A 12,609-nucleotide genomic window follows, 5' to 3' on the forward strand; every position below is an offset into this window, starting at 1 on the left:
GGAAGTGTTCTTGTAATTAAAAATCGGGACATTTACAGAACAGAATTAATCAGAAGAGGCTTTAACCTAAATGCCTCTCTATTCAGGCCTATTCACTGCAAGCTCTTTGTGCAAGAAAATATAAAAACCTAACACTCATCGAAAACGATGGCTTGAATGTACAGTCATGGCAGAAAGCATGAATTTGTATATTATGTGAAGATTCTGTGGGCTTTTTCTATGACAGCCCTAATGACATTCTTCCATTGGATTGGAAACTGACTAGGACATGTTTAATCAATATAATCAAATAAAATATGTTTTTACTCTACTGACAGTAATGGGTGCACTCCCTGTTCACCCATAACTGTTCCTTTTTAAGGCTCTAACCCCATAATCACGTTTGAGGATGACACCATAGTGATAGGTGATCAGAGATGACAATAAAACGGCCTATGGGAACAAGGTGCAGCACCTCACAGAGCGGTTTGCGGATAACAACCTGGCGCTCAACACCCAGAAAACCAAGGAGATCATAGCGGGCTTTAGGAGGAGTAGATGCCAGGCACATGCAGGTGTAGGAGCCAGGTATCCACATCTCGGTTGATCTCACCTAGTCCCTAAACTCCTCCATCATGGTCAAAAGACACAACAGCATCTCTACTTCCTATGGAGCCTCAAGAAAGCTCACCTGTGCCCCAGGATACTGGTGGACTTTTACCACTGTACCTTAGAGATCATACTCACTAACTGCATCTCAGTGTGGTATGACAGCTGCTCCGCATCTGACCGCAAAGCGCCTCATGCACGTGGTGAAAACTGCCCAATGCATCACAGGTACACAGTTACCCTCTATTGGGGACATTTACTGTAAGCGCTGCCTGGGCAAAACAAGGAACATCATCAAGGACGATTCTCATCCTAACCATGGACTCTTTACCCTCCTCCCATCTGGCAGGCTATACAGAAGCATCCGCTCCCGCACCGGCAGGCTCAGGAAGGCTGCGACCCTGCTGAACACCTCACTGCCACTTTAAATGCATCTTTGCACTCACTGTACTTTTATTGTACTTTATGTCCCATTATTATTGTGCTATTCATACTTGCACAGTCTATTACTGCATTATTCATGTTTGCACTGGCAGTTACTGTACAAGCTTACTCTGTATTTTTTACATATGGTTGTTGTCAGAAGAAAACCTCATATCTCCAAATGGCAACTTTACAGGAGAAGGTAAAAACATAATTTACTTTTAATGCAAGTCAATGGAACCAGACATGCTCCAAGTCTGGCTTAGGGCTGTTTCTTTTTGTCCATTTATAATGAAATTTACACACAATATAAAGAGTAACAGGCATTTTCAAATTATGTCAAAAACTGAAAACTGACAAAAATGGAGCTACAGGTTTTTCTTCCGATAACATTGTATTTTGCACTTTAGGTTAGACGCTAAGAGCATTTCATTGGCTCTGTACCTGTACTCTGCAAATGACAATAAAGTTGAATTTAATCTAATCTGATCTCTGTATCTCTGTTATCAGATTAAATAGGATTGTGCTGCTAGTGAGCAATTAGGTGTGAAAGGGGTTCTGAAAACAATTCACTCCTTTCAAGAAAAATGGCCATGCTGAGATAAATACAGCACAACAACAGCTTTCTTGATATCAAAAAGTCATGTGCAACTGTTACAATTTAACTGAATAAAATTACTAAACATTGACATCCTTGCTTTGTTTTTCTATGAAGACAAAAAGTTCACTTTTGTGTTTGTAATTTGTACACATTTGCATCAATGTACATTCCATCATTATTGAATTAAATGAATAGATCGACAGAGGCATCTCCTGGAAATGATATTTTATGACTACTGTGAAAAGAGGCAAAATTTAAAAGGGGTCTTCACACTGTCATGCATCTCTCCAGCTCTGACATTCATAAAGACTCCATTTCCCAGAAGTCTCTGGGAGACTGTGTGACTGATAAACCGCCACAATCCACCAATCACTGTTCCAGTTCTTCTGAGTGCTAACCTGTTTCACCTGTTGTGTGTACCATATGACTAGATCTAGTTTAGTATATAAGCCTGGGCTTTAGTACAGGGTCTTTGTGAGGTATTGCTTCTCTCTGTAGAGCTACTGAGTGATTCTGTCTGTTATATTGCTTTTTTGTTTTTGGTCTTCCTGATTTTGCCTTGTTGTCTTTTGCCCTTTTTGATCTGTTGGCCTGATATTGTTTGTTATGTTGGTCTTTTTTTGTACTTTGGCCTTTTTGGATTTCACCACTGGCTGTCTATCCACTACAAGTCCTGTCAAAGCCTTTTGAAGTAAAGCCTCATGTCTTGTTTTTCACTGTGAGCATCTGGCTGGTTGCGTTACACACTCACACATTTCACTTACAAACATGACTCTTGAAATGATGAAAATTTTGGGTTATCGAAAAAATCCACAAAACGGACACTGAAAAGAAAATTTGTCGGTTTTAAGGCATCATAATGCATTAATGTTTTAGAGTTTTCCCTACAGTTTTAGTGTCTTTTTACCATCTACCATGTTCATTTGTGTAGAACAAAACAGAATCACTACAGAATATATATATAATATTATTCCTGTTTGTTATAGTATTTCACTGCTGTCAGAACAAAACCTTGTGTCTCCATTTTTGCCATTTTTCAGCTTTTGAGAAAATTTGAAAATATCTATTACTCTTTACACTGTGTATGAATTTCATGATGAACAGACTAAAACAAATGGCTCAAAATGATACAGAAAAAACTCTGGTTCCATTGACTTACATTAAAAGCGAAATAAGTTTTTTCCTTCTCCTGCAAAGTTACCATTTTGGAGATACAAGCTTTTGCTCTGACAGCAGCGATTTATTTCTAGTGTTTTAATACTGACATATAAAGCATGAGCTGTCAGTATAATAATTATAACTGTAGACACACTTAATTTACACAGTTGTACTGTATGTATGAATCACTGTATGTAAGCTTTAGCCTCCCGACATTGATCACCCTGCTTGACCAAATTTTCACCCCTGGATTCTTCTCTTGCATCACTCCAAAGACCTCTTTCCTGTAGATTTTTATTTTTAAAGAATGTAATATTTCTCTTTGTCTCCTTTGTCTTTCTTTCTCCTGAAGGCCAATACCATCTCCAGATTATGGATGTTCACCTGGAAGACGACTCCCCCTACGAGTGCCAAGTGGGCCGCTCCAAAACTAGCCAGCCCATAGTCTCCCGTACAGTGTGGCTCAATGTGCAGAGTAAGCAGAACCATCGCTCGCAGCATGGGATTGTGGGAAATGTGGGGGTATACACAAGAAGCAGCATGGGACAACTTTAGCAATGACAGATAGCTCAGCCTGGACCACTAATGGCTCTGCACATACTGAAAAGGTGACACACAGTGGCAGACTGATCCTGTCACATTTTTTCACTGCTACATTCAGGATACTAATGAGGCATGTGGTGTCTATGAGGTAAAACGGACAGTCCTCAGCGCTTCTCGTAGAGTTTCTTACAGAAAAGGGCCAGTATGTCTATATGATGGACCAGAAGGAGCAACTAATTAGTTGCTGTTAGGAAGCCACTGATTGTCTTTTATGATGAATCTGGCCAAACATACAGCCATTTGGTAGAAGCCATTTGCCTATGAAATTTGCCACTACTTTCGAATAAGCCACATTATTTGGCTAAATTACTTAAATATAAATACACTGTTAAACTAAAAAAGTGCATTTCCTTAAGAAAATGCAGAGTGGCTGCACAGTTTAAGCAATTTCCTCATGGTTGCTAGGGTGTTGCCAAACAGTTAATGTTATTTTAAGTGGTTGCTAAGGTGTTGCTAAGTGTTATGGCATCCCATATGGTTGCTAGGATGTTGCTACATTGTTGCCATGGTATCCCATTGTTGGCTGAGTGGGTCTTATGGTAACCCATATGGTTGATAGGGTCTTGCTACATGGTTGTTCTAACATCCCATGTGGTTTCTGAGGTGTTGCTAAGTGGTTTCTATGGTATCCCAGGTGGTTGAAATGATTTTGCTATATGGTTGTTATGGCATCCCACGTGTTTGCTAGGGTGTTGCTACGTGTTTGCTATGGTATCCCATGTGGCTGCTGAAGGGTTGTTAAGTGGTTGCTATGGTATCTTAGATGGTTGCTAGGATGTTGATAAGTGATTGTAATGGTGTCCCGAGTGGTTGCTAGGATGTTGGTTTGCTGTAGTTGCTAGAATATTGCTGGTGTACTTGTATCATGGTCACATGAGTGGGTTGCATAAACCTTTGCGTACAAAGTTCGGCCATTCCTTCCTTAATGAAAAAAAAAGTTTACAATTATGAGAAATAGTCCAGATATCAGCTAGATTTAGGGTCGTTTTACTTGCAAAACTGCACTCTGTTGAACTGGGTGACTTTAACTGCAAACTTTGAATACATACTACAATGAGAAAAAATAAATAAATAGATAAATTCAAAACAGACTCTTTCATATCAAATGATAGGGAATACGGGAAAATGTCAACTATGTCAAGAGAGTTTTCTTTTTGCAAAACAAGACTGTACAGACAACCATAACTTCATCAAATTCATTTAAAATTCAAATCATAATAAAACTTTTCTACTTATAAACACTAATGTGTTGATATGGATTGAAACAACACATTTTCTTCACTTGTTTTAAAAAGCTATGAGTGTGCAAGCTTTAAACTGTGAATGAAGGATAATTTGCCTCTGGGTCTCATCCTGCCTGTAGGCCATCTTCGTTCGCAGAGTCATTTCTCTCTAGGTTCTGCATTTGGATGTAATTGATGAGGTCTTGCATGTACCCTGATGCTCGGTGTCAGGCTCAGAGTAGAAGTGTGAGCATAATGTAGATTAAGCAGAATGCGTGGAAAGTTTTCTAATGTTTGTTTGTATGTGTGTATTTAGACCTTTTTTGTGCAGTTTTGCTTCTGTCACAGCACTGGTTTTACTTCTTTAATTATTTATTCATTAAGATGAACTCGCTCCATTCATGGGCAGTTCAAGCTGCCAGCCATGTAGCTTCATTGAGGAACGTTAGTTGCCTCAGTATGTATGTGTCTCCAGTCAGAGAGTCCAGCTGCTGAGTACATGAGAGGACCAAAGCTATTCATCCAGAAAACACGTTCTGCCAGGTGGTCTCTCAGGGCCTCATAGGATTGTGTCAGTGGCAGTATATACACTTCTATAAGTCACTTAGGAGGTTTCATGTGCTCTCTTTGTGGTCCTGTCTATACATCGTGTATATATACATATATATATAATATACACACACACACACACACACACACAATTACAGTAGTCATCCTGTTATCCACTGGTCAGGACCCTGACAGGGCCACCACAGATCCAGTGTTATTTGGGTGGTGGATCAGTGACACCACGCCACCATGCTGTCTGTGTAGAAACAAGAAGTTGGTTAATTTTTTTGCTACTAGGTATATACATATCGTGGTGTCACTGTAGAATAAGACACAGGCAAGGCCATGTTTCTGCTGTGAATAGTGTAGGACAGACACTCAACCCATGTAGCTTAGCCCACTGCCTGACACACAATGACCAAGGTATCATATACATAACTTAAACTAATAGAACACAACATAAACAACAACAGTCCCTTTTCTGGAGGATACACACCTCCCATGACCTCTTTGCATAGCCTTCTGCATGGACACACCTCCAGAGCCTCTATGGCAGCCCAAGCCAGTATTGGGATGTTAAAATATGTACACATACATGCAAAAATAGGGGATCACTGTTCATGTATTTAATTTCCAGGTCAACAAGTTGTTCTTTGTTCGGTGGCAGGAAAAAGGTGGTTAAGGATTATTAATGGCTTCCATTCTTTTCAGGATCTTTTTTCACACCTCCACCACTAAGTCTTAGAGGTGCTACAGGTCATTATTCAAGTAATACCAAGCACATTCAGTGATGCTGAGGTCTGGACACCAGCCTCTGACAACACCAGCAGCTTCATTGTTTATGTATGCTCTTCATTTTTGTGCATTTGCTTTTTTTTCAATAAGTGCTCCTTGACAGCTACACATCCTTTCGGACCCATAGTGCTGCACTGAGCAGCTTGATTTCCTCCTCTCTCTAAAAGATTAAAGCTTTAAGCTGTCTTCATTTATCTTCCTTTGATTTTCCCCTTCTTTATGTAAGAGGGTTAAGCAAAGGGTTATTTTATATCTAATCTCAACAGAAACATCTCCTGAAAAATGAATAACTTGTAACTTGGCTGCTTTGACTGGACATTAAATAAATAAAGACGGTCTTTGACTTTTGCCCAGGGCAAATATTCTATTATACATTTTATATATATATATATATATATATATATATATATATATATACACCAATACTCATTCCTAAACAGTCAAACTCTTTAAATGAGCAAACCAACCTAAACCTAGCATTTAATATACTATTTGTCAGGTTATGCAACATTCTGTACCAAAGTATTGCATCGCTCGACCTCAGTGGTTTCATGACTCTGCATCCTTTATGCATTTCTGTCCATCAGGGCTCTCTTAATAAAATATTAAGCATGGATTGCACCGAATAACTCATACAAGTGCTGGTGGTAAAGACTCTAAAAAATACAGACATGATATTTGTCTCCCTAGCAGCTATTTCCCATTAGCTATGTGGGGGCGTATTACAGGAACATCTTATTTCCTGTATTTTAAATTAAGATCTGACAATATTTTCCACAAGAAGCAAATCTTAAATTAGGGATTTTAACTTACACCATTTTCTATCAAGTTAGGAAATCCTAAACTACATAATCGACAAGCAGAATCTACAACCTGTTACCAAGAAACTGACAATATGCATATTGCTGAAGTGTAAACAAATAATTGAAATAACATAAATAACACAAACTGATGGCGAACATGTGTTAAAATTGTCAAAACAGAACTAAATTGTTGAATTGGAAGTTATCATTTTTGAAAGTTATGAAGTTTTTATTTACCAAGGCTTTAGCATGTGAGCCACATTAACATTATTCTGCCAAACACAGCCACATGTTAAAATCATCTCCTCATTATTTACCACCATTAGAACAACATTATTTGGCAAGTTTTCATTGACATTAACACATGTAGGTAATGAGAGGGAATGAGAATGTGCCTGCAGTGTCCTGGGTTTCTTGGACCATAGAGTAAACTATTTTAAAAATTCAGTCAATGGGATAAATGTAACACTGTTAGACTAGTTATAGTGGACTTGTTATAGTTCCTTTCACAGCTGCCTTATAATGATAACATTCTCGTTTCAATAGTGTGGCTCACAGTAGAAACAGAAGCTCAAAACAGAAGTTAGGATGGTGTTGGGGTCCTTGTAAAGTTAGGACGTCTAGTACTTAGGAAGCTTCTGTGATGTCCTGTTTTTATCTGGTGTTTTGAGATTGAGATTGAGATTTTGAACTTCAGAAACGTTAAAATCAATTCTTAGCAAAGTTGTCATGGTGACTAAGCAGGTATGATTTCAGAGTTAAGATGCTTCTGGCTTCCCTCTGCATTCATCAGCAAGCTTGACCAGACTGCCATCGCGTATCTGCCCCAGAGTGCCTGTAGTTCCTCCCACCTTCAAGACACGTCACTAGAAGGGAGTTTTTCACGTCTATAGATCAGAAGTTTCCAGTCTCAGGACTGTTATGGGACTGCTGTAGGAGGCCAGCAATCGGGTTAACAAAAGACGTTGCAATGGTTATGTTTTTCTTTTTGGCCAGAGTATTGCTTTTAACTTATTGATCTGAATGAACTCACTGTCCACTCAGACAATTCTCACTGTCCACTTTATTAGAAACTTCTAGACAGGTTTAATTTATATTAAACCTTTTATGAACCCAAGGATGCTTTACATTATTATTATTTTTATTATTATTATTATTATTATTAAGGTAAGGGGAGCTCATCAAGTGGAGAGTGAATGAATTTATTTAATTTATATAATGCCTTTCACAAATCCAAGGACACAAAGAGATCAGAAAGTAACACAATACATAATAAACAAGAAATTAAATAACTCAGCACACACACACACACACACACGCACACACACACACACACACACTCCATAGTTCCCACAGCTAGTTGAGAAGATTACAATGATCATGGTATAGAGGCATTTAGCTAGCTATTTCTCCCATACTGCACATCTTTATTCACCCTGTGTCTAAAACTCTGCTAGAGCCCCTGTGTCTTTAAGCCCCGCCTCCTGATGAAGCTAGTCTTCTCTGATTGGTCAGCTCACCCACTCTGTTCTGATCAACCAGCAGAGCTGTCCCGCCCCTACACATTCCACCCTTGTCTTGCAATCTGCAGACAGACCCTTCTGTCTTGAGAAGCTGTAAATAGTGGTGTGGCACTATTTCCAATAGAGTCAGTTCTGCCATATCAGTTTGAGTCAGCACCTGATCCAGAAAGGTGGTTAGTGTCTTTAGGACATGGCTACAATAATGGACAAACTCCTCCTGGCCTGTGCGTTGTGTTAGATTGTGCCAAGCTTACAGCCAAGTGGGCCATAAGGACTGTGTTGTGCAATTTCACCATCTCGTTACAAAATAAAAAGGCTAGGATTACAATTTCAGGGAGCTGAGAAAAGGTTTCTGTGGGAGATAGTTACTCCCTCTGGTGTGTACTTTGAGCTTTGTAACTTTGCAGATCGTTTACATGCATACAAGCTGCTAAACATACTACAGGAGAGGAAAAAAAATGGAAAAGCATAATAGGGCCCCTTGGGGGCAGGCATGAGCTGGAGGTTAGGGAACTGACCCTGTGACCGGAAGGTTGCTGGTTCAATCCCCAGCACCGACAGTCCATGACTGACGTATCGTTGAGCAAGACATCTAACCGCCAATTGCTCCCTAGGCACTGTGGATAGGGCTGCCCACCGCACCGGGCAAGTGTGCTCACTGCCCCCTAGGGTGTATGTGGTGTTTCACTTCACGGATGGGTTAAATGTAGAGGTAGAATCTCCCCGGGTGTGGGATTAAAAAATTATCACTTAACTTTAAAGGTCCGTATGTTGATGGACAATTACAAACTGTAGCTCATCTGTTGCTTCAAAGTCATCAACTCGTTCATCATTGCTTAATTTCTGACCACAGAACTGCTGTCCATTCTGAGCACAGCAGTGATGCTGACTTGGCAGTGTGTGCAGTGCTGGAATAAGTGTGTCAGACACAACAGTTTACACACATCACTGGTAGGTTGAGAGTTTACCACCACTCAAAAAAACGTCCACACAACAGCAGTTCTGTGGTCAGAAACTGAAGGACTAGAGGATGACTGACACAAACTGTCCATCAGTAGACAAGTAAGGTAAGCAAGGTGGAGCTCCGAAGGAGAGGTTTCTAGCTCTCTCTCTCGACCATGGTGGGAGCTGACCCATACGTGTGAGGCGAGGGGCATTGAAAGCCTGCTTTCTTCCTCACTCATCCCACATTCACTTCTGCCTCGTCTGCTCCAGACTAGTGTGTGTGAGAGAAAGAGAGAATGTGCAAGTGTGTATACGGAAAACGGAAAAGGGGGGTAGGTTGAGGGCAGGTTGCCGTGGCGACCCTGACTGTTTTTTTTTTCCACTTGGGAAGGGAGCAGGTTTTACTGACAGTGGCACAAGTGAGAGAAAGCAACAGAGAGAGCGTAAAACGTGTGCACCTGCACCAGCAGTGCGGCTCACACATTTATCACCCTCAACATATTTGCAAGCATGTTTCTCTGTGTGTCACTTTGTGTGAAAAGAATACAATGTTTATTTGTTTTCCCTTTAGGCTTTCATTAACTAATACTCTCACAGCAATCCACAAGATAGTTATTTTATATTATTTCTCATGTGATGACAAACCCAGTCACTGTGTGTAAGGGTGAGAGAGTCGCAGACGAACGCAGACTGGAAAACAGCGTGGATTTAATAAATGGCAAGATATTCAGTTGACAATGGACCAAAACAAAGACGTAATCCCAGTCCGATCCAAGGTCCAAAAGGATAAATATCCAAAGCGACAAAGGCAGAGGTATCCAAAAAGAGGTGAGGCAAAAATCAGAAGTCAGCAAAGCAATACGAAAGTTCAAACACAAGAAAGCCAACGGTACAAAGAGAAACGCTCAGTAAGGTTCAGCGGAACAATACTTCGCGTTTTAGCTGCATAGATTCTGGGCTTAAATAGCCCAAGCTAAGAGTCCCATAACAAACTTCAGGTGACAGTCTATAGTAATCAGGGGACTGAGATCTCTGCCAGGAGTGGGGCAGGGAGTAAGAAGTCATGTGGGACTCCAGAGGATTCTGGGAGATAGAGTCCCTGTCTTGCACGGTAGGATCTGAGTGCATGACATAAACCCCCCCCCAAAGAGTCCGGGAGGACCACCGAATGGGGATGCACTGGACAACCACTCATCCTGCCCTGGAAGTATGCCTTGGTCCCGATCCATAACCACTGCGAGCACGGGTCAAAGTAATGATCTAGGAAGCCATCTATGCGGACGACCTCTAGGACGTGGGGCTGGCCTCTCAGGGTACCCGCTGTGAAAGTCCCAGATGAGACCTGGATCCAATATATCTTTAGCCAGTACTCAACATTGTTCTTCAGGACCATAGCCCTCCCAGTCCACAAGGTACTGAATCCGCCCGCCTCGTCTCTGGGAATCCAACAGCCTGCGGACAGCGTAGATCGGGAACCCTTCCATCATCTCTGGAGGCGGGGTCGTGACATCTGGAGTCTCCTCATTCAATGGTCCTGCAAGCACAGTTTTCAAAAGCGACACATGAAATGAGTGTGACATTCGATATCTGGAGGGTAAGTTTAGTCTATACACAACTTCATTGATTTGTTTGATGATTTTAAATGGCCCCAGATATTTAGGTAGAAGTTTACGACAACTTCCCTCAGGAACCCGGAAATCCCTTGTTGACAGCCATACTCGATCTCCAGGTTGATAGACAGGTGTGGGCCCCCTATGCTTGTCAGCTTGATGTTTATGCCTCTGAAGCACCTGTTCGATGTGCTGATGTGTCTGTTCCCATACCTTCTCACTGTGTCTCATCCACTCATCAACATCAGGGGCATCTGTTCGCACCCCGGTCCAGGGTGCTAAGGGAGGTTGAAAACCTAAATTGCACTGGAAAGGGGTCAGTCCTGTAGTGGAGTTACGTAATGAATTATGGGCTATCTCTGCCCAGCTCAAGAACTTAGCCCAGTCCTTAGGATTGTCATGACAATATATTCTCAGAAATTTACCCAGTTATTGATTGGCCCTTTCACACTAACCATTTGTTTGTGGGTGGTATCCAGAAGACAGGCTAAGAGACAGCCCTAAATTTTCAAAAAATGCTGTCCATACTTGGGAGGTAAATTGTGAACCCCGATCTGACAATATTCTCAGGTATTCCAAAAAATCTAAAGACCTGTTGTACAAGCACTTCTGCTGTCTGAAAAGTGGATGGTAAATTAATAAAGGGTACAAAACACACTCCTCTAGAAAACCTATCTATGATTGTCAGAATGGTAGTATATCCCTGTGATTCAGGTAGGTCGGTTGCAAAGTCTATCGATATGTGACTCCACAGTCGCTCGGGAACCGGTAGAGGTACTAGTTTCCCAGCTGGCAGGAGCTTGGGAGTCTTGCACTGGGCACATGTGGAACAAGATGCAATTACCGAGTGGATGTCTTTATTCATAGTCTCCCACCAATACCGAGGGGTCAGAAGGTTTTGGATGCGAGTCTCTCCTGGGTGACCTGAGGTCAATGACGAATGTGCCCACATGATGAGGGGTGTTCTGAAAGGTTGTGGCATGTACATTTTTTCTGGAGGACATTGTGTGGGAATTGGAATGTGAGAGAGGGCCTCTTCTATTTCTGCATCTATGTTCCATCTAATAGACGAAATCTTAACCTGGGGCGGAATTATTCTTTCTGGTTCTGCCTTTTCTGACATGTGTGTCTCTGGTTGATATTTTCTTGAAAGAGCATCGGCTTTAGTGTTGCGGGAACCGGGTCTTTATGTGATGCGGAAATTAAATCGAGAAAAGAACAAAGACCATCTGGCTTGCCGCGCATTAACCTCTTGGCTGTGCGGAGGTATTCCAAATTCTTATGGTCGGTTAACACAACAAATGGATGGTTGGCCCCTTCTAGCCAATGTCTCCATTCTTCTAACGCTAGTTTAACGGCCAGTAATTCTCTATCCCAATCCCATAATTTCTTTCAGCTCCAGAAAGCTTATGGGAGTAGAATGCTACAGGGTGCAGTTTGGTTGGATCTCCCTTCTGTTGCGACAGCACTGCACCATCCCCTGTCTCAGATGCATCTACTTCCACCACAAAAGGTTAACCAGGATCAGGATGTACAAGAATGGGGGCTGAAGTAAAAGGGGCTTTGAGTTTGAGAAATGCTTTCTCAGCTTGTTCGTTCCAGCATAGTTTCTTTGGGTTATTCTCGAGAAGTGCTGTCAGAGGTGAGGCTATTGAGCTAAATTTACGAATAAACCGAATAATAAAATAAATAGAAATTGGTGAACCCCAAAAAATGTTGTAGTTCGTTCACTGTATTAGGTCTTCCCCAATTGCGTATCGCATCCACCTTCTTGTCGTCCATAATACT

The 12,609-nt window shown here is 41.3% G+C and overlaps 1 protein-coding gene across 1 annotated transcript in view; it reads left to right on the forward strand.

The window, feature by feature from the left end:
- Positions 1–12,609, forward strand: part of nphs1 (NPHS1 adhesion molecule, nephrin) — a 194,062-nt gene that overhangs the window by 34,880 nt on the left and 146,573 nt on the right. Inside the window, exon 4 of the mRNA XM_017722688.2 lies at positions 3,123–3,245. Within this exon, the coding sequence (XP_017578177.2) occupies positions 3,123–3,245 (123 nt within the window). The remainder of the gene's footprint in view (positions 1–3,122; positions 3,246–12,609) is intronic.

This window comes from Pygocentrus nattereri, chromosome 17 (assembly GCF_015220715.1).
Source record: "Pygocentrus nattereri isolate fPygNat1 chromosome 17, fPygNat1.pri, whole genome shotgun sequence".
Classification (NCBI taxonomy): domain Eukaryota; kingdom Metazoa; phylum Chordata; class Actinopteri; order Characiformes; family Serrasalmidae; genus Pygocentrus; species Pygocentrus nattereri.